This window comes from Verruconis gallopava (assembly GCF_000836295.1).
Source record: "Verruconis gallopava strain CBS 43764 unplaced genomic scaffold supercont1.14, whole genome shotgun sequence".
Lineage (NCBI taxonomy): Eukaryota > Fungi > Ascomycota > Dothideomycetes > Venturiales > Sympoventuriaceae > Verruconis > Verruconis gallopava.
Window position 1 is genome coordinate 471,967 of NW_015622150.1, and position 20,661 is coordinate 492,627.

Sequence of the window (20,661 nt, forward strand, 5' to 3'; positions counted from 1 at the left end):
TGCACGCCAAACATGAGAGCGACAATGCTGCTGCTTGCGTCTGTCCCGTCGGCTCTTTCGACGAGTTGCACGTAGCCCCCAAGCCAGGTGTCTAGACCGTCCATCCGCGCTAACAACAGTGCGAGAGGCAGTATATCCACGCACAAATGCGCGCACGATATGAGGCTCGACGTGCTTCAACGCAAACGGAACAAGTGGCTGCGCCAGGACACGAGACGCGTACATTCTTTGTAACGCCTACTATGGCCTTTCGAGTGCTTGCCACATCGCGTGCGATCAGTGCATTGAGATGAACTGCTCGAGGAATGACATTTGCCAGCAGTCGTGGTTCAATGGTATGATGGCAGGGGGGAATTGCGGGGCAAGCCAACTTCAGGGTTGAGCGATCTGTCATTCGGTCATGCACACGCACCATCACCGGGCAGTTGTGTCTTCAGCAAGGCGTTGTAGGCAGTGATAATTAAGGTGGCCAACGTTGAATATGGAGATATAAGTGCGTATGAGATCTTGCCTAAGCCAAATTAAACGGAGCAGGTCGATACATCTGGTGTAGGCACGTAAAACCCTTGCGCTGTACCCCTCTATTGACGTACGTGGTGGGGCTTCCTTCATGCGCCAACCAGCTCCATAAAGCTTAACACTTGCAAAGCTTGGATGGAACGTACGTACTGCTAACACTGCAAAATTTGGTAACAGACACGCCGTTCACTCTGAGTCTATCGCTCCACAGAGTAAGTTTTGCATCATCGCTCATGTTTCAAGAACCTCTTCCACCTTCATTGTGGTCAGCTTGAAAACTCGAGATGGCCTGACGGCGCCGTAGAAAGCTTGAAGCTAGCGTTGACACGTGGTTTTTGTTGCAGACTTAGAAACACAACAATGTCTTACAACGAAGAGTACGGAGGCGAACGCCGCCACCACGAGCGCCGTGGCGAGTATGAAGACGAAGGTCGCCGCCAGGAAGGTGAGTACGGCCGCCACCACGAGCGACGTGGCGAGTACGAAGATGAAGGTCGCCGCCAAGAGGGCGGATATGGACGCCAGGAAGGAGACTACGGCCGCCATCACGAGCGCCGTGATGAGTACGAAGACCAAGGTCGCCGCCAAGAGGGCGGATACGGCCGCCAGGAAGGAGGCTACGGCGGTCAGGAAGGAGGCTACGGTCGTCAGGAAGGAGGCTATGGCCGTCAAGAGGGTGGATATGGCGGTAGCGGCAACTATGGACCTGGACGCCCCTCCAACGACCCCGAGTACGGCGGTGGGGGATCCGCTGGTGACAATTACTACGACCAGTCGAAGCGATACGATGATGAGCCATCAGGTGGTCGCCGTCCCGAGGGCGGGCAGCAGTACGGCGGGCAGCAATACGGCGGACAGCACTCGTCTGGCACGCCTTACGGCGGTGGTGGCTACGGGGGAGGCGAGCTCGACTCGTCCGCAGCGCTGGCCGCGGCGAACGAGCACGCGGGCAACAGCCGCGAAAACAACCTGTTCGCGAACGTGTTCGACAACGTGGTCGGTAGGAAGTCGCACCTGCAGAACCAGGACATCGACGAGCAGGGCGCCGTGCAGGCCCACCAGCAGATGTACGGCGGGCAAGGCGGCGGCCCGGCAAGCAACAGCAGCATGGGCGCCGCGGCAGCCATGCAGGCGCTGAAGATGTTCACCGGCGGGCAGGGCGGCGCTTCCGGCGGGCAGGGCGGCCAGAGTCAGTTCGTGGGCATGGCCATGGCGCAGGCCGCGAAGCTGTTTGACCAGCAGTCGGCCAACGGCAACACGGTGAGTTCAAGCTCGCTCTCTGCGACGACGTGCTGCGCGCTCTCTGCCCCTGTACGATGAATGCTAACGGCGCACTGCAGCATGCGGACGCCAGCAAGGAAGGCGCCATACAAAACGCGGCCGAGATGGCGCTCAAGATGTACATGAAGTCGCAGATGGGCGGCGGCGGAGGAAGCTCAGGAGCAGGCGGCCTCTTGAGCATGGCCTCCAAGTTTTTGAGCTAGAAGAAATAACGAGGCCGCTGCTTTCTGAGCTTATGCGTCCACTCAGCGTGAGGCAGACGAGTAAGCGTTCTCCAAAAAATGAGAGGAAAAAATTTTTTACAAGGATGGAAGCTCTGTAGTGCACAAAATAGAACGCAGCAAACTGAATCTTTTGATTCGACACCTAGGTTTTTTTTTCATGCTGTCCGCTGAACTTTCAACTTTCGGATGCAATTGTTCGCTTCGACTATCACTGCTTGTAGGTCGACTATGTAAACCTCATTGCAACGAAGAGTCGCGGTCTACAAGCGTCATTATTGTAGCATGTAATGCATTTCCTATCCGTTCCTTCACGTGCGAGACATATTCGCGACTGGCCAGTCATACCTGTCGTTTGTCGGAAGTTCGGAGCGCGTGTAATGACTTCACGAACGCCATAGAGGCTCATTCGTTTGCGTCATCTAATACCCCATCCATGCGCTAAACCACAAAGAAAAAAAAAGGTAAGACAGACCCAAGGCTGAGTTCATGATCGCGTTACTCTCACATCTCGCCGCATTGCGCGATAACGACATCCTGGGCAGGTCGATCGTTCGGCTTCGTCGTCCTCGTATTCTCTATCTTCCTGACGACATCCATGCCATCGACCACCTTCCCAAACACGACGTGTTTGTTGTTCAAGAATGGCGTTGGCACAGTCGTGATGAAGAATTGGCATCCGTTTGTATTCGGGCCGGAATTCTGAACATGTGCCGAGGGCCACATCAGCACGTTTTTGCCCTAGAAAGACGCTGTCGAAACCAGGACTAGGGGGGAAGGGAGGGGGAAAGAGAAGCACGACAGGTCAAATTGCACCGCAACGGTGTCAAAGGAAGCAACGGCGCGGGTGCATAGCGTAGCTTGTTCGTGATGCGGTCAGAACTTACCGCCATACTCAGCAGTCCCGGCTGATCATGTTTGAGATTGAAATTTTCGTCAGCAAACTTGTTGGTGCCGTATATACAGGTGGAGCCGGTGCCATCGCCGTTCAGAAAATCGCCACCCTGAATCATAAAGTCCTTGATCTGCGTTCGCGGACATCGAGGCAAGTTAGTTTCCGAGTCTGAGTAGGAGCAAATTAAAAGGGAGAGGTGCTCGCGTGCTGCGCCTCGCGGACGGTGTGCGTAGGAAGACGTACGACACGGTGAAACTTGCACCCTTTGTAACCCTGCGGGCGACCTCTGGCGTCCTTGGACTCGCCTGTGCAAAACTGCCTAAAGTTCTGTTTGCGGCAAATTCGTCATTCGGTCAGCACGCCCATTTCTTCCAAACAGGATCGAAATGCGATCGCGTCCGCAGATTGATTGACGGATGAACGTACCTCGGCGGTCTTGGGCGTGACGTCGGCAAACAGCTCCATCTACGCCGCGAAGAACATGTAAGCTCATGCAGAAGCACCGTACGCAAACGGAGAGATGCGGCGATGACGGGAAAAAACAAGTTTACCTTGATGCGTCCGAGAGGCTCGCCTACAAAGCATGGCGACGGTCAATTGGGTGTTTCTCACGGTTGGAACTCCAGTGCCTAGACCTGTAACAAGCAGGACGTCTGATATGAAACCAAGAAGGGTCTGCGTCCTTCGCGCAGGTGGACTTCGTTTTCCTCGTTTGCGCAAAAAAAAGCATCTGGACAGGTGGAGGCGGCTGGAAAGTCAAAAGGCACTCACCTCCGAGCGTGATGTCAAAGAACACTATGGGATTGGGTTCTGCAGCCATTTCCGTGTGCTACTGACTCGTTTGGTGCACAGCCTGATTGCCGGACGGATGAAAAAGAGCTTCTTTTTGATACTGGCGGAGGCTCGGGTTCTTTGGGATGCGGAAGATCTGCAGCCAGATCTGAAATAGCGTCACCGGGGGCTCGAAAGGATCGCACCTGGCGGTGGCAGGCGAATCGAGCAGACGGACCAATCACAGCCATGGCCCGCATGCAGGCTTTGGTTCGTTTCCAACAGAATGGCGGTTTGTCAAGCTGGCCAGGACGGGCGGGGACGATTCGTGTGCTAGTGAGAACGCCCCGCGAAGTCAAGGGGCAGCTGACGTGGTGTTGCACAAACGCAGCAGGAAGCCATGCTGTCGGTCAGCTCGCAGCGCGAGTGTTGTGCATGGGCCGGTGGCAAAGGAGCAGCGTGGTGTCGAAGTCACGACGAACGTGGCCGCGGGCAAAACGGAGACTGCTCGCACTGCAGAACGACATGGACGACGGATCCGGGACAGGGCTGGAAGATCAGGCATCCGAACGCAAATAAGATCAAGGAGACCTCTGTGTTTTGAGCACGCTGTGCCGGGCATTTTGAAACGTGAAGGAGTGGAATCAAGGTGTATGTGGCGCGGTCTGAGAAATGCTTAACCTGATGCGTTCGTTTCGCGGCGAGCCTACGAGAGGCATTTTTGAGTTGCCTGGCCAGTAGCGGACGAACTGCGCATGCAGGCGAGCGTGTGAGCGAGACGGAGATGGGCAAGAGACAGCGTGTGTTTGTGCGTGTGTGTGTGCGTGTGTGCGCGTGTGTGTCTGCACTGCGGTACGTGGGCGCATTCCCCCTACCCTTTCCCCGTCCACCGTTTGGGCTGGCTGCCACTCAGCAGAAGGGGGCCCCCCCTCAACAAACGACCCGTGCCGGCTCCCCCCCCCCTAACTCTCCTCGGCCGGCTCCCCCAAGGCTAACCTGAGCGAGTAGTAGCGAGCAGAAGCAGTACTGGCATCCGTGCTTGCGGTGCTGGGTGATGATCGCAGTCCGCTGCCAGCCCACGGCCTTTGCCGCCCTAAGAACCATCCCATTCTCCACCTGCGAACCTCTGCCCACCTCCTCCGCATCCTGATCATACAACCTCGCACCCCCCCATCTCCCAACCCCATCGTCGGTCCCTACACTTCCACCTCCTCCTCCCCGCCGGACTCTCCGGTGTCACCTCCATCCATCGCTTTTCCGAAGAAGACAGCAAGCTTTTGTGGCGTCGCTGAGAATTCGTCGCTGACCAAACCAAGCGCTATCTCGTCGGGTTTTCCAACTTTAACCTCGTTCCTCACGCTCCCGCCACACCGATTCTCCATCATTCCCACGCGGTTCGCACCACCATTGACATATACATCTTGCCGTCACAGCAGTCGACATTATTCGTCGTCACCTCTCCGCGCCGTCCTTTCATCCAAGCCAGCTCATGTGCCGTGCACGCTGCGTTTGGCCACCACCAGTTTCACAACCTACGATAAGAATCCTCAGACTCAGCCCTAATCGAAATTCTGCAGCATCCGGATCTGCGTCTGGCTCTGTTGCTGCTTTCTGAGCCGTCTGTTGCATGAGCGACTGAAACGCTCGTCTGCGAAGAATGGCTACCGCATCCTCAACGATTGCCTCCCTTACCTCGACCTCGCCCTCGCCGCCACCAGCCTCCAGTTCAGCCGGCTCAAATACCAATACCAATGGCGGCGGCTCCGCTAGCTCGCCACTTCTCTTCTTCGTGGCTCTGGGCTTCGGTGTTGTCTTTACAAACCTCTGGTGCGACGAGTGCCGACCTCTTTGTTCCTCTGACTGCAATACTAATCGTTTCGCAGGATCATTGTCGGTGTCAAGTATTGCTTCCGGTACAACCAGCGCAACAGGGCTCTGCGAAATGGCCAGGGAGTCGACGGCGATCCAATCGACCTTGGTGCTATGCCACGACCGCACAGGAGAAGAAGGGAAAAGAAATTGATGACCGTCGAGGAGGTCAACACGCGATTTCCCTTGATGAAGTACAAAACGTGGCGAGCGTCCCGTGAGCAAAAAGGCCTACCTGCTGCAGGAGGAATCACAACCCCACCAAGTCGAGCCGGCAGCGTGAAAGACGTTGACGGCGCAATTGGCGAGGCGAAACTACGCAGTTCTACTGACGATAGGCCTGGCTCATCGTTGTCGCAAACTGCTCGCACGACACCGTCAGTCGAGACACCCAAGCAATCGACGATACCGGAAAACGAGCCTGTCGCAGAAAAGCCTACCGCCGTCACCACGGAGGACGTTGCAGCTGACAAATCCAAATCATCGTCTGGAGCATCGACGCAGCCCGATTCAGCCGTCGAAAGGCATGGCGAAGAACACAGTGATGATGACGAGGAAGTCCCCATCGCTGAGGCAGTCAACCCTGACGTTGCCGCCGCTGCACCTGGCGACACTTGTGCCATCTGTCTCGATACACTTGAAGATGATGATGATGTCAGAGGGCTGACTTGCGGCCATGCCTATCACATTGCCTGCATCGATCCCTGGCTCACCACCCGTCGAGCTTCTTGCCCGCTTTGCAAGGCCGATTACTACGTGCCGAAACCGAAGCCAGAAGGCGAGAATGACAATGGTGTTGCACAAACTAGACGTCACCCTCGTATGAATCTTCCTCAGTCTCCTACTGCCGCATGGTTTGGTGGTATTCCACGTGGACGTGTGCCGTTCTTTGGAGTAGAGCAACCTAGTGCTCCGTTCATGTATGGTCACACCGCTCAATCTCATCAGCCGGACACCGTAGTTACCTCATCAGATGCGACGTCTCAGCCAGTCTGGTTAGCAAGACTCCCTTTCAGAGGCAACCGGCAGCAAAATACGGGTGCAGCTGAAAACACATCACGCAGTAACACCTCGCGGGTGCTCAATCCTCTCAGACGAATCTTGCCCAACAATAGCAATTCAGGTCCAACACCAGCCCAGCTCGAGGCCGCCGACGGCAGATGAAGATGGCTTCACCACATAACACACCTAAGTCTTTAAATCTGATTTATCAACGACCTGCACACATTTATGGGCATTGCCTGGATTCTTTCCTTTTGCCAACACGATACCCCCTTATTAGGTTGCTGATTGGTGATTGAGACGGGATGCCTTGGTGCGAACAGACGGGGAGCGGAAAACAGCAGTATTTTCTTTTTATTCAAAACGGTCCCGTGACGCAGCATCCGTTTGACGACGACATAAATACCTTCACACAATCCCACACACACACACACACACACACACAGACCCTGCACAGCTACCACGTTTCGATGTGCGAAACTCCCTGACACGATAGCGAGATCACGTTTACAACGACGGTTACTTCCCGAGTCGCTTCCCTTGCACTCCCGCATTCAAGATTCTCGGCCGGCTAATGATATTTGCCGCGTGTGGCTCTCATAGTGGGAGATCCAGGCTTGCGCGCATCGTGCTTGCGCGTTGGAAAGGGAGGAAACACTTGGTCGGCTACTTCCTCGATCCCTGTGAAGAGATCATCCACACCTGTATAACCTTGTATACTACGAAACTGTACCCCTCATTGCTGCCTCTGCTGTACATCGGGGTGGAGAGTGCGAGAAGGAAGCATACTGGACTCGTCAATGCTGATTTGCATACATCTAGCACAATTTGTTTTCCCTGCTTTGCTGCTTCTGTGTAGGATGATCACAGAGGTGGTGTTGATACGACGAGAAGATTATCTATCTCTCTAAGAGTATGAGAAGACGAATGGATTTGAATTTCTCGTTGAAAACTGCTACAAAATTTCGCATTACTGGCTCTTCGGGCCATTTTTTTTTTCCTTCTCGGGCGTTGGATCAGCTTTTCTCGCTGATGCGTCCACAAACACGGACGCTATCCCGGACGAATGAAAGTTTCGGACATTTTGCCTTTCGCAACGAACAAGATTGATAGGTAAAGATAGGTGCATGATTTATGAATTAGATCTTCTGAGGATTGGCGCGTTGCACGCGTCTCAATCAGCTACCAGCCAAAGATTTTATATCTCACAGCCTTTAGAATGTCTCTCGAGAATTCGTACCAGCCCTTCAGCGCGGCGAGCTTGTTGAGGATGACGACCAGCCGCCGCGTGAAAATTTCCGTGTCGTCGAAATCGTGCGCGTTGACTTCCCACACGCCCTTCTCCTCGCCGTCGTTGTCGTCAAACGGCAGGACGACCCAGTCGCCGTCGTCCTGCTGCTTGACCCGCACGCGTGGTGCGATGCAAAGGCCGCGGCCGAGTATGCTCGAGTCCGCCACGAGCCTCGACGCGGCGTCGACCACATCCTCGATCTTGCCCATGCCGCCGCCGGCGACGAGCGCGCGCCCGACGGCAGGGTTGATGGGCGTCTCGATGAAGTAGGGGAAGATGATATTCGTCCTGACGCCTTCGAGAAAGGCGGTGCCTCTCAGGCACCTGAACATGCCCAGCACGGCGTGCTTGCTCGCCCCGTACAGCGGCTGCGTGAGGATCGGGCCCAGGCCGGCGATGGAGCTGACGAGGAGGATGTGCCTGTCGCGGGTGGTCTGGCGGGGATCTGTGTCGGGACTGCACGGTTTCGAGCCCGGGTTCCTGTTCAGCCACCACAGGGCCAGCTGCGTCGTGTACAGCACGCCGGTCAGGTTGACGTCGATGACCTTGAAGTTGGGCTTCGGCGGCTCGTCGACGGCGAAGTCGTTGGACGGGTCGTGGAACGGCTCGATGCCGGCCACGCCCGCGTTGGCGACCACGCAGTCGATGCCGCCGTGCCGGCTCAGGCGCACGGCTTCCTTGAACAGCCTCACCTGCGCCTGCCAGTCCCTGACGTCGCACTCGACGAAGTGCACCTCCTCGTTGCCGGTGTCCTGCCGAATCGTCGCCGCCACCTCCGTGCCGAGCTTAGCGTTGATGTCCGCCAGCACCAGGCTCGCCCAAGCTTTCGCCCACGTGCGCGCCCATTCAGCTCCGAACCCAGACGCGCCTCCGGTGATCAGAATGTGCTTTCCCTTGATCCAGCCAATGTCATATGGCTTCGATAGGTCGACCGGTGGCGATTGGCGGATCGCCTTGACGACGGAATGCGGTTTGTATTCGGCGTTGGCCATTCCTGCGCTCGTAAGACGTTTCGTTCGATCTTGATGCACCTGCTCGGTTTGCTTTTTTACCTGTGCCTGTCCTCTGTTGCGGAGCACATCTCTAACGCAGTCAACCGCAGCAGTCGTCTTTCCAACCTCCTGGCGATTACGCCCCTTCCATTGGATCATAACCTATACGAGGCTGGCGGTGGGTCTCGGATGACTAAGCCAAGGACCAAGACGCTGTATTCGGCAACACGAAATTAACTTGACTTTAACTACCTTGTCTCTTTCCAAGATTCGTCTTGGCTCCTCCACTAAATAGAAGAGAGAGAGGGCGAGACAGACAGAAAGATAAGAGAGAGGGGGGGTAAGGAGAAGAGAAAACCTGCAGACTTATCACACGGCCATGAGTCGCTTTGAAGGACGTGACAGAAACGAGCACTCTTCAAAAATGAGACGCTTGCAATCCTAAACTTGGATAAGTCTGCATGTCAGCGCTAAAAGAAGTAGTCACCCCAAACCGTACTGACCATTGCGGTTTTCCGATCTCATATACGTAGATTTGATTTGATTCATTCGCTTCGGTGCTTAAAATTTGCCGACATTATGGAAAGGTTGACGGGTATTCTGTGTAGACGTACAGTGTTCAGAATTCCAAGGCTGGATGTCTCGCCTCGTCACCAGATAAAGAAGCACCCGAGAGGTATTCTGAGCTAGCTGCGTCCTGGCAGACATTGATTTGGCGCATCAACGGTTCTCCCCTCCCCCAAACAACACAAGTTAAACTACTGGAGCCCAGGACCATGACAGCGCTGAGCACAGTACCTTGGATTGGCTCATCCTCGCTCTCGGCTGAGTAAAGCAGTGCTTTTCAGGCGAGAATTTCTTGAAGGATTTATTGCCATAGATTTAGAACACGTATTGTTCCCACGAAGGTGTTTCGCGTACAGAATGATCGCTCAGCTTCTGCAAGGTATTCTCCTTAGTTAAGACAGCATATCAGAATGCTCCTGAAGAGGCTCTCAAGGCACCGCTTGAAGAAAGGCTCCGAAAAGTGTCTGCCGTTTGAACCCTTCGCATTTTCGATATCTCGTCACATAGCCATGCATCCGAGGTTCAAAAGTTGAGAAATTGTACTCCCCAAACTTGGAACGCAGCCAAAAGGCTATTATTAAACCCAGGTGCTGTAACTCCCGTAGTGAAAATTGTGGACCAAGGACTTTGAGTCGGCGAGAATCGTATACTTCATCTGCATATAACCATGGCTTTCAAGCCAGTCCGTTCTTTTCCTGACTCACAAAAGCGCGTATTGGGCGAGTAAAAAGGAATGTGATCGCTTGAGGGCATCAATCACATTTGTCACGCCCATGAAAATCGCCTTACTTCGCTCGAAAGCGAACAGGCACTGTCAGTTGCCATTCATTTTGGAGGGGAAGGGGGAGAGAAAAAAAAGATAGAAACATCCTAGCCTTGGAGGGTTTCCATTTTGGTTCTAGGATCACAGTGGGTAAGAGTAAAAGCCGCCCCAGAGTTAGGGATTTGTGGAGGCGGTCCCATCATCTTTGCTTTTTCTTCACCTGTTTCGCTGGGATGCGAGGCGATCAGGCTCCATCATGCTAAAACAGTAAGGTAATCGCATGAAAGACTCAAGCAAGATGTCGCGATAGCGAGAAGTAGTAAAAAGAAGATGGTAGTCTTAAAGATTATCAGAGGCAAAGCCGGAACTTCGGGGAAGAGCTCAGCCTTGTCAGGAATCGGCGCTAAGGCTGGACGTTTCGGTATCCGAACCCTGGAGACGGGTACTTGTCCACATTAACTTGCTCAGTCCTCCACTGGAGCAGATCCATCCTGCGCAAATTCTTACCGCAGCTTTCCAGAGGACCATGTAGCCTTGCTCACATTTACTACATCAGAGGAGGCCAAGATAGCACATTACGGTCGCACTCCAGGGGCGCCATGTCGCCAACCGATGATCTGTTTGGCAGAGGTGAAGAAGAGAATACGCGCGTTTTTGGGCCGACATGCTAATTGGATTGGCTTCCAGGTATATACTCATGGGCCGACATACCCACGAGTATTCTGAGAGCTGAGCTGGCGAGACGGCAAGATGTATCGGAGCCGCAGCGCCCAGCTTGTGGGACAAAGAACAAGGGAGCCTACAATACGCCCATACATGTCTTTGCATTGGTTCTAATACTGGTGCTGAGTACCATCGGTATGATCTGCGTATCCCAAAGTTTGAATCATCGTGCTGATAGGTATCACAGCGTGCGCATTCCCCGTCATCGTTCGCCGCTATCCTCGCTTCCCGGTTCCACATCACTTCATTTTCCTCTCGCGACACTTTGGAACAGGCGTTCTGATAGCCACAGCATTCGTACACCTTTTTCCAACCGCATACGTATCGCTGACAGATCCATGCCTTCCTCCGTTTTGGAATCAGCGGTACCAGCCTATGGCAGGGCTGATCGCTATGACCTCCGTATTTGTTGTAGTCAGCATTGAGATGTTCTTCGCCATGCGCGGTGCTGGACATGTGCATAGCAGCGATTTCGAGGTGGTTCTTTCGGATGAAGATGATGTACAGGCATACCACGATCGCCAAAACGGGTCTTTGCGCGGCGGACGTACAAGAGGAGGGGGCATAAAGCGCTCTAGGGGGCCTTCAAACATTATGCTTGGAGATATGAACGCGTCTACGGACAACCTAATTGACGGTCGCTCGCCTTCTATAGGCCAGCCTTCACCGATGCCTCCCAATGGCAACCCGTCACGCAAATCTACGGACTCCGCAGATGAAGACTTGGAACTCGATCTCGATGAGCTGAACACGAATGCTGGGCTCCTCAATGGCAAGGCAAAGCAGATCCAGGGCAACGAGCCTCCCGAGAATACAGTAGTGGGCGGTCACGTTGACCATTCCACCGAGGTCCATGACTCGCACTTGACTGACCAAGCTGCGAACCAAAGAGCTCTCCTACAGTGTCTCTTACTCGAAGCTGGCATTCTCTTCCACAGTGTATTCATCGGTATGGCTCTATCCGTATCTACAGGTCCTCCGTTCCTCGTTCTCCTCGTAGCCATTTCCTTCCACCAAGCTTTCGAAGGCCTCGCACTCGGTTCGCGTATTGCGGCCCTACACTTCCCCAATGGTTCGATCAAGCCTTGGCTCATGGCGCTGGCATACGGAACCACGACCCCAATCGGGCAGGCAATCGGACTTGCAATTCACACATCTTATGATCCAGCGAGTGAGACTGGCTTGCTGACTGTCGGCGTCATGAATGCCATTAGCAGCGGGCTGCTACTGTTCGCAGGCCTAGTGCAGTTGCTTGCTGAAGATTTCCTAAGTGAAGCAAGCTATAAGAGTCTGAGGGGGAGACGAAGATATGAGGCTTGCGGTAGTGTTATCGGAGGTGCCTTACTCATGGCCCTGGTGGGTGCTTGGGCGTGAAGTCTTGTCAAATTAAGATTACTTATCGTGGTGCTCTCTTTTCCATCTCTGGAAGCATTAGTGAATTTTTATTCTGCATGGGAATGGTGTTTGTAGAAAGATCCAACAAAAGAAATTCTTCATCCGTTTGCTCCACGCCATGCCTTTCCTCCCAGATCGTCGACTTTCGTCGCAGCGCATCCAAACTCTTTCAATTGCAGGCTTGAAGCAAAATGTGAGTGTGAAAGTTTCTTCATGACACCTTGCGACATATTCGTACTGCTATTTTAGATTCAAGGTTCTTTGAATGCTAAAAATAAATGGTCCATGCTGGCAAAGTGCTGCAGAATCGCAACGATATGAATTGCTCATGAGCATCAAAAACCTTCAATTTCATGTTGATAAAATAGAACACGCCTCAAATCGCCACGGTTCCTGCTGCGCATTCATATTCCAATGCGCCTTACGCTGGTATTGAGTTCCGTTGGAATCGAGAAAATGGCAAATGTAACTGATTGGACTGCTGAATATCACTAGTACGTACATGAGAGTCTGAATGAAGAAAACGGGCTCTCTCTTACATGAAGAGGGCTCAATTACTGTCAAGATGGTAGATTTTGTACTCAACTCATTTCTGGCGGCCTCCGGTTGGGAGATTACTTTGCGGACTCACCCTTGCTTGGAATCTTCGGTTGAGGCGTGCGTCGGTGTTTCCACTAACTTAACCTACGCGAGTCAAAACTCCGGGTCTATATTTTAGCAAAACTTAGTACAACCTTAATCCGATGTTGACATTTTCGCACACCATATATTGAATATGGCGCAAGCAGACACGTCCAACGCTGAGCGCAAAATGTCCGCATGGGCGGACAAGTATAGAGGGGTACTTCACCGTCCAACGTTTTCCGAACATGTATGGTGTTATGGAGACTGACAAGGAATTGCAGGCGACAGTGGCGGATCTTGACCCACCTTCTGCGCTCTCAATCAAGCCCTCCGACTCCATAGCCCATGCCTTGATGTGTGCTTTCGAACGAGATTATACCCATCTCACCGTCGTATCTGGCGAGAATCGTTCGCTACTAGGATACCTTAGTATCCCACGGCTAAAGGAGCGTCTTAAATCTGGTGAAGTCAAGGAGACCGACACCGTTGACAAGGCAATGCTGAAATTCAACCGTAAGAAGGGCAACGTGTATAAAATAATCACAATGGACACCCCTCTCGAAGAGCTTGAAGCATTCTTCGATGGTGGGCCGGATGGGAAGAGCAGTCAGGATTTTGCGGTGGTGACAGATTACAGCAGGCGGTTTGTGCTGGGCGTTGCAACAAGGAGTGATCTCGAAGAATTTGTGAAGAGGCGACCTGCTTGAGACAGGGAAAGTTCGGTCCGGAACGGAGGCAAGCAAGTTGAGCCTGTACAAGACCATAAGATCGCCATTCGATTAGAGGACCAAAATTGCAATAGATCAGTGTCCTCAACGAGTTCGGCCACTCGGCTTCAACGACGTGTGGTATGCACAACCAGACTGGTAACATCTGCGTTCAAATGTACCTTACCAAGGGCTTAGGACCTTATGGCATTAGTGTCGCCAACCAGAAGCAGATGGCGAATATTTCTCATCAGATTCGAGATGAATGAAATGCGGTAGCGAGGATTGGGGTGTCTTAATAAGACCGAAGAAGTTGGGACCATGGGAGCCATTGACAATGAATATCATTGTTTCAATTGGTACCTGATTTTATGTAACACAACAGCGGGAATGCAAAGGAACCGCAAACTGCCTTGTTCAACACAGAACGCACCCAATCATTCCCGCCTCATCCTCCTCGAAATCTCAACAGTAGCGATGACTTGCCTGCTGGATGATAAGACAGTCGAGGCAGAATAGAGTAACAGCTCAAAGTCTTAGTTCTTGGCATCCAGTAACTAACATGAAAGTACATACACGCGAACGCTAGAACGCCGTGGAGAAATTGCTTGGCAATGAACACGCTCGTTTAGTCTCTGGAAGTTTGGCGGCTCGAAGGGACTTCGAGCTCTTTATTGACGTAAACGACCGGACCCTTATAGTTTGCAGCGCCGTGGAAAAAGAAGGAGATCGTAGCGAGAATGACAACAGCGCCCCAGACAAGAATAGACCAATTCATGGTCTGGGGGGTAACTGCCTTGGCCGGTGGGAAGAAGGACATGATGAAAGCGAATGTGATGTATGCCAGGGCAATAAAGTTGATCGGAATAGCCATACGGCCCATGCTCCATCGGCTTGGGGGCAGAGGCTGACCGCGCAGGCGCTTTAGCAAGATACAGCTGATTGAAATAAAGTAGCTAGAGAATAAGGCCGAGACAAGCAAGCTGACAACACTGTTGAAGGCTACAGTGGAGCCAATATTGATGAGGGAAAGGACAACCGTAATGCTAAGGGAGAGAACAACCGCATTCAAGGGGATCTCCGTGCCAACCTTGACGACCTTACGGAAGACCTGGGAAAATGGCATGCCTTCGTCGCGGGCAAAAGCAAAAGTTTGACGGGAAGCAGTCGCGAGGAGAGATACACCAGCAGTCTCGATTAAGATGATGATAATAAGAGACATGGCAGTCGCACCACCCTTGGATCCAGTAGCATCAAGGAAGACTTGGATGAATGGATATCCCGTCGACGAACTAAGGATTTTGTCAAGATCTGTGATGCAGAAACAGTATGTGATGGTCATGACAAGACCAAGGACTCCGTTAAGAACAGCCGTAGTGATCATACTGCGAGGAACAATAAGCGACGCATCGCGAATCTCCTCCGACATATGTGTACCAGCATCAGGGCCGATGAAAGAATAGATCGGAGAAATCATGCCAATGATACACGCTGTTCCGATTGAACCCCATCCTCCGCCGTCTTGGAAAGTTGTGAAGACATCCTTGGCGGACTGCTTGGGAGCGAGGACCCACAAAGGAATGAGAATACCGAAGAAGCCGAACACGTGCAAGAGGAGAACGAAACCTTCGAGCAACGGAAGTTGGCGTGCGCCGTAGGTATTGAAGAAGGTCGAGATAAGAGCCATGGCGATGGTGAGGAGAGTTCCCTGCCAGCGTTGTGGAACATAAGTCTCGTCCCAAAGAACAATGAGGCCTTGAATCATGGTTCCGGAAAGAAATGCCGTGCTAGCAACGCCAGCTTGCCAACCAAGGGCGCCGGTCCAGCCGACGATATACGAAAGGTAACGCTGCATGCTCTTTGGGGCGAACTCGGAGACCCAGTGATATTGGCCACCAGAAGTTGGGGCCATGGACGCCATATCTGCCATTGAGGCAATGACACAAGTCATCAGGGTGACAGTACCCAGATATCCCCATATAAGACCACCAGTGCCACCGTCGACAAGGCCAATGGATGAGGAGCTGCGATATGTAAGCGATGTCTACATCGGATACTAGCATATACCTACGCAATCATGGCTTCCCAAGTCGCCATCAATGTGCTGGTAAACCCCAAAATCGAGTAGAAGCGGAAGTTACGCATGAACTCTTGCTTTTTACCCAGTCGATTCATATCCCTAACGTCATGGTAGGTTCCATGGTGGCGATCACTGAGAGAGTCGTCGCTGGCACCATGTTCGATACTACCGGAGCGAACATCGTAGACGCCTTCTCCGGTCTTTTCCATGTTGCTGGAGCTTTGTGTGAAGCTCATAAGGATAAGATACCTTGACCAGTGAAGAACGCCGTTGGAATGAAACACCAATATTCAACGCGATAAGCAGCTAAAGCACGGCTCTAACGTAAGGAGGTAGGGGGAGGTGTTGCAAAAAGAGAGAAGAAAGACAAATCGGATTGCTCCACTAAGGAACGATCCAACAATTATCAACAAACTTGACAGACCGAATAGATCAGTGCTCCTAATAAGGACAACAGACCAGATATACGGCTACTAGTGAGGACGGAAATCTATTGTTGTCGACAGAAACTAAGGCACGCCTCGTCTTCCGAAAGACGCACACTATCACAGACTTGTTCACGAAAGGCCCTTGCCTAGAAATCGCATGGGTGGAGCGAACCGTGAACCGGGTGGTTGAGATGTCTTCCCCTCGTTTCGAGTCGTAGCGTGATATCACGACGGCTTCTGACCTTTGCTTTTTCATACTTGGGTACCTGGCGCAAAGCTAAACAAGTGTAGCCATGAAATGCGTGAACGGCCTCGGCACTGCAAATGGCTGCAGAACAGTGACTGCAGAGTGCCCCGTCCCCAGCCGTTTGGCGGATGCCGTCCTGTTAATCAACAAGGGACGCGAGATTATCCAATCGCGCGAGGCTTTTCCCAGCGGGCGGGCTTAGAAGGTCAGTTCTAGATCATCAGCTCTTCTTCAACGATCAAGCATCAAAGGTGACTCTGCCGGTCAAGTCCAGGTTATCCTACTAGCAAAGACTCTATAGTGCCGGAGTTGACGTACAACAAGGATCTGTCGAACGATATCTCTAGCAGAAAGTCTTTGTTTGGGAGAGAGTTCTTGGCGGGAATGGGATTTGGCTGAGAGCTCCTATTGTTTCGGCATGAAAGGTTGCGCCACTCCAAGTTCCGCAAAGCTGAGGAGGGAGAGCAGGCAACCAGCTTTTTGCCATGGCTAACCTCGTCCTGGAGCTTCGTCTTGCATGCTTTCCGGCACGCCTCAAAGCCAATGAGCCGCGAGGTTGTGACTATCGGTGCCTAATAAGCTAACTAGCGTCTTGTGGTCTTTTGAAGACGACCAGGTATGTGCCCTTGGAGTCTGCACGAAGTATGTTGGTCACCTCATTCAAATCTGCACCAGGTGTTTCACAGATTCTCTGCAGGAAGTGATTCCTACCGCGATCATCTACAAGTCGGTTATGGCGATCCTGCAATTGGAGAGTCTTGCAAACATCGATTGATTGTAATCAGGCGTAAGATCTCTCATGTTTCTGGCCTGCTGGTAACGACATTTCCGGGAACAGCTCGCTTACACTGACATCTCCGAAATATCCCAGCCCGATCCAAAATACGCTTCGTGCTTTCGGACCAGCAGCTCGAAGAACGCAAAGCGGGACGATATCCCGACCTAGCTCGCCACAGCCAGGGGGATGGAGTCCAAAGTTCGTCGAAACCAGTCTGTCGGAATTGGAGGCTTTTGGGAGCGGGAAGGATTAGTGGGATCAACGGCCCAAGCTCCAAGAGAAATGCACGCCTAACAAGTTGTGGAGCGTCTTGGTAGGAGACATGCCAGAGCACATCATCGTCAAACGCGGCAGCGGGCAGATGATGCCACCCAACATGTATTTCTTGCACGATACATACGTGTGTTCACAACTCGATCCAGGCCCACCAAAAGCCTTCACAATCGAAGTTTTTGTGCTCGAGTGGGGCTTGCATCTGAAAGTTGCGATCCAAAATAACCAAAAATACTGAACCCCACGACGGGCAACCCACGCCATTACCGGATTAGGTGAAGCGTGCAGCGGATGTGATGGGCCGGTCCCTTCTTAGCCAACGAGACCTTGATCTGCTCAAATTCAACATCACTCAAGTGCGCATCCCAACGGTAAGGGAATAAGAAATCCTAAGAAATTCGCTGTTCCTACAACGAAGCTTGATTTTGTGACTTTCTCGATGCTCAGAAATGCGCTTAGATTACAGCCCGCCGTCTTTTTGCTTCCTGAAAGAGGTTGAAGAGCCTTGGCTGTGTTCGTTTCTGCACACGCGAATCTCTTCTGAGAGCGCAGAAGCCAACAACCAGTGCTCAGGATGCCTTGTCGACACAGCCAGCGACTATACGAGTGTCCATTCCCTTTCCCAAAATTAAAAAAAATTTCATCTCCATCAGCTCCTGCGCTCCAAACTTATAACTGGCAGTTCCTCAGGTAGCTTATATTTTCTCTGATGCTAGTTTTCTTTCTTATCAACGAGTATCTCGATCTTAAACCGCGCGCTTCCCGCGGAGGAATGAATCGCAGCCATTTTGAAACCGAGCGATGCGTCATTTCGTTGTCTTTTTCAGGCGGTGAACACTCAAAACTGTCGAGGCCCTCTGATTGGTGTCATGCGATTGGCAAGCCAAACTACTGGACTCGATAAGCAAAGATAACTTATGTATTGCGTCTCCTAGTATCCACTTTTCACATTTCTTTTAGGCCCAGTTGGGGAGGGGAACTACCAACTGAAGGTTGGACAATTGGCAAGTCGCCGCCAAAATGGTACCAGCCAATTTAAAGGCTGTGAATCCCACAGCGCTTATCTCGCTCAATTGCCTTTTGGGGGGTGGGGTGGGCGAGGATAATCATCTATTTTTCCTGCCAAAGGTGAGTAGTCAAAGAGAAAGCATTACCCAGGACGGGTGAATCTCTTGGGAGTAACTCATTCCCGTATTGTCAACACTCGCCTTATGTGCTTGATTCACGTACCCAATACGCACAATTTTTCTTAATCCACAATTCTCAAATATCCACCTGATCCCCAACGGCTCGCTCAGTTTGTGCGGGCATTGGATGGCATATAATACTACACTGCAAAATTCCCTCAGTAAAGACAATCATGGAGGCTATATTCTCATTACTTGCGCACTTCTCATGACGTGGTCGATTCTATTCTGGTTGATTCGTGCCATCGTTCGATCCTGCTACAACCGCTATTTTGCGAGCGACGATGTTGCTGCCACGATCGCAACCGTTTTAGGTTCTGCACAGGCTGTTGTGGTCATGTTTGCAGTGAATAGTGCTGGGTTAGGCCAGCGGGTCGAGAAACTCGGTGCACACTGCCTTCACCGAACTGCGCTGGTAAGCAGCTCCTGCCTTCTCTAGGACCTGGATTAATTAAAATGCAGCTTTTGTATTCAGGAGACATGCTCTTCCCACTTACATTGGCTTGTGCGAAAGCAGCTACATCAGAACTGATCGCTCGCCTAACTCAGCAGCACAAGCATTTAGTAGCATGTCGACTCCTGTCATCCCTCACGGTGTTGTGGGGCTTCGCATCTATGTTGTGTATAGCTATAGCATGCCATCCATTGCGTCCGTGGGATATGAGATACCAGTGTGCTAATTTGGTGCGTTTGGTAACCAGTAAATCATCCAGCAGCTAATTTTCGTACAGAGTTCTTCTTTGCTAGCAAATGGAGTCATCGATGTCGCGATCGAAATTTTGCTCTTCCTACTGCTAGCTGTTTTAGTATTACCATTGAGAATGCCTTGGAGCTCAAAATTCACTGTGCTATTTGCCTTTGGAAGTCGGCTGCCACTCATTGTCGTTGTTGCGGTACGCCTACATATTCTTAGCAACTTACAAAATACAGCAGATTATACGTGGGATTTAGTCCTGCCGATAATTCTGGCTCAGGTGGAAATGCACTATGGTCTAATGGCAATGACAATTCCTTGTCTCCGTCCCTTCCTCAAAGCATTCGACACGGGTACATTAGCCACATACGCGGCACAAATCGAGATTGGAATGGGGGCACCACCGAACGTGGAAAGAATAACATTGCAGTCCTCAGCCGGAAACTGGGGGTGTCAGCTGGAACACACTTCATCTTTGTCGTCCAAATCACCCTGCCTTTCCGACATCTCGAGGATCAAGGGGGATGAACAAGCGGCAGGTCAATCCGCATAGTTTAAAAGCATCTGCAAGGACCCAACATTGTGGTCAATAACGTAAGCGATTGACTTTAGACTTTGTACAGAGTGGCGGAGTCAACATTTGATAATGATTCGTTTTCGACGCATGGTCCCAACTTTTACGGACAGATATCATGAGCAATCATGTGTCTATAATGAATCTAATATCTAGATGCCTCTAAGGTATTCACTCTGAGAGTCGCGTTCTGCTATAGCCTCTAATCTATTGCCAATACAGTGCGGAAAAGATCTTCGCCAAGGACGTCAAGATCAGCCAACCTTTGGTGAAGAATTCAGTTAAAATTGATAAATGCACACGGTGATTTTGTGCCTTTAAAATTATAATGCATGCCTTAAAATAGGCTGAGCTATTTTCAATCATACTGTCACGCCTCAATGTCAATCGTGACACTTGCATGAGCATTAGCCGACTGTGATTAAATCGGCTATGAATCAATCCTTCAGCAGATCATTCCTTCATAGAATCACGGGGCAGTGATGGCCAAATTCTTTAATGATAATATTATACAAAACGGCCAGATGTAATCAATACGACCGACAACCGGTTACTGCAGAAACAAATGAGGAACATTTTTCGCTTCTATAATAAACGATCTCGTTTCCCCGCGCCCCGAAATCGACGGTCTCGGCAGAGATAGCACATGAAATGACCTGACATCGACGTCCCAGGGAACTCCATCCCATTGGCTGGACAGTCCCGACATGTGGCTCTCAGACACTAGAACTAATATAGCCACAACTTCGAATCCAAGCTTCCTCGAAGCACTCTGCTTTT

The 20,661-nt window shown here is 51.8% G+C and overlaps 7 protein-coding genes across 11 annotated transcripts; 5 read left to right on the forward strand and 2 right to left on the reverse strand.

The window, feature by feature from the left end:
• The first annotated feature begins 638 nt into the window (after window positions 1-638).
• Window positions 639-2,335, forward strand: PV09_04917. 3 transcript variants are annotated; one of them, XM_016358354.1, is made up of 4 exons: window positions 639-731; window positions 824-1,012; window positions 1,097-1,779; window positions 1,860-2,335. In XM_016358354.1, the coding sequence occupies exons 2-4, from the start codon at window positions 880-882 to the stop codon at window positions 2,001-2,003; spliced, it is 960 nt and encodes a 319-aa protein (XP_016213972.1). In that variant the 5' UTR covers window positions 639-731; window positions 824-879; the 3' UTR covers window positions 2,004-2,335. The 3 variants fall into 3 exon arrangements, with proteins under 3 accessions (XP_016213972.1, XP_016213973.1, XP_016213971.1); XM_016358355.1 differs by having other exon boundaries at window positions 864-1,012; XM_016358353.1 differs by having other exon boundaries at window positions 639-1,012.
• PV09_04918 (peptidyl-prolyl cis-trans isomerase H) lies at window positions 2,110-3,859 on the reverse strand. Of its 3 annotated transcripts, XM_016358356.1 has the most exons (6): window positions 3,688-3,859; window positions 3,468-3,490; window positions 3,343-3,381; window positions 3,160-3,243; window positions 2,909-3,046; window positions 2,110-2,723 (listed from the first exon to the last, which is right to left on the reverse strand). In XM_016358356.1, the coding sequence occupies exons 1-6, from the start codon at window positions 3,734-3,736 to the stop codon at window positions 2,526-2,528; spliced, it is 531 nt and encodes a 176-aa protein (XP_016213974.1). In that variant the 5' UTR covers window positions 3,737-3,859; the 3' UTR covers window positions 2,110-2,525. The 3 variants fall into 3 exon arrangements, with proteins under 3 accessions (XP_016213974.1, XP_016213976.1, XP_016213975.1); XM_016358358.1 differs by having other exon boundaries at window positions 2,110-3,046; XM_016358357.1 differs by having other exon boundaries at window positions 3,468-3,859.
• Window positions 3,860-4,742: 883 nt separating this feature from the next.
• PV09_04919 (uncharacterized protein) lies at window positions 4,743-7,741 on the forward strand. Its single transcript, XM_016358359.1, has 2 exons — window positions 4,743-5,514; window positions 5,571-7,741. Exons 1-2 carry the CDS (start codon window positions 5,345-5,347, stop codon window positions 6,718-6,720), a joined length of 1,320 nt encoding a protein of 439 aa, XP_016213977.1. The 5' UTR covers window positions 4,743-5,344; the 3' UTR covers window positions 6,721-7,741.
• On the reverse strand, window positions 7,456-9,003 carry PV09_04920 (uncharacterized protein). The gene is made up of 2 exons (XM_016358360.1): window positions 8,902-9,003; window positions 7,456-8,843 (listed from the first exon to the last, which is right to left on the reverse strand). Exon 2 carries the CDS (start codon window positions 8,839-8,841, stop codon window positions 7,741-7,743), a length of 1,101 nt encoding a protein of 366 aa, XP_016213978.1. The 5' UTR covers window positions 8,842-8,843; window positions 8,902-9,003; the 3' UTR covers window positions 7,456-7,740.
• Window positions 9,004-10,638: 1,635 nt separating this feature from the next.
• PV09_04921 (uncharacterized protein) lies at window positions 10,639-12,400 on the forward strand. Its single transcript, XM_016358361.1, has 3 exons — window positions 10,639-10,801; window positions 10,859-11,029; window positions 11,082-12,400. The coding sequence occupies exons 1-3, from the start codon at window positions 10,771-10,773 to the stop codon at window positions 12,266-12,268; spliced, it is 1,389 nt and encodes a 462-aa protein (XP_016213979.1). The 5' UTR covers window positions 10,639-10,770; the 3' UTR covers window positions 12,269-12,400.
• Window positions 12,401-12,966: 566 nt separating this feature from the next.
• PV09_04922 (uncharacterized protein) lies at window positions 12,967-14,053 on the forward strand. The gene is made up of 2 exons (XM_016358362.1): window positions 12,967-13,130; window positions 13,195-14,053. The coding sequence occupies exons 1-2, from the start codon at window positions 13,065-13,067 to the stop codon at window positions 13,618-13,620; spliced, it is 492 nt and encodes a 163-aa protein (XP_016213980.1). The 5' UTR covers window positions 12,967-13,064; the 3' UTR covers window positions 13,621-14,053.
• A 4,768-nt stretch (window positions 14,054-18,821) lies between these two features.
• Window positions 18,822-19,064, forward strand: PV09_04923 (uncharacterized protein; the record flags this gene model as incomplete). The annotated part of the gene is made up of 2 exons (XM_016358363.1): window positions 18,822-19,028; window positions 19,053-19,064. 2 exons carry the CDS (start codon window positions 18,822-18,824, stop codon window positions 19,062-19,064), a joined length of 219 nt encoding a protein of 72 aa, XP_016213981.1.
• Between the last annotated feature and the right edge of the window lie 1,597 nt (window positions 19,065-20,661).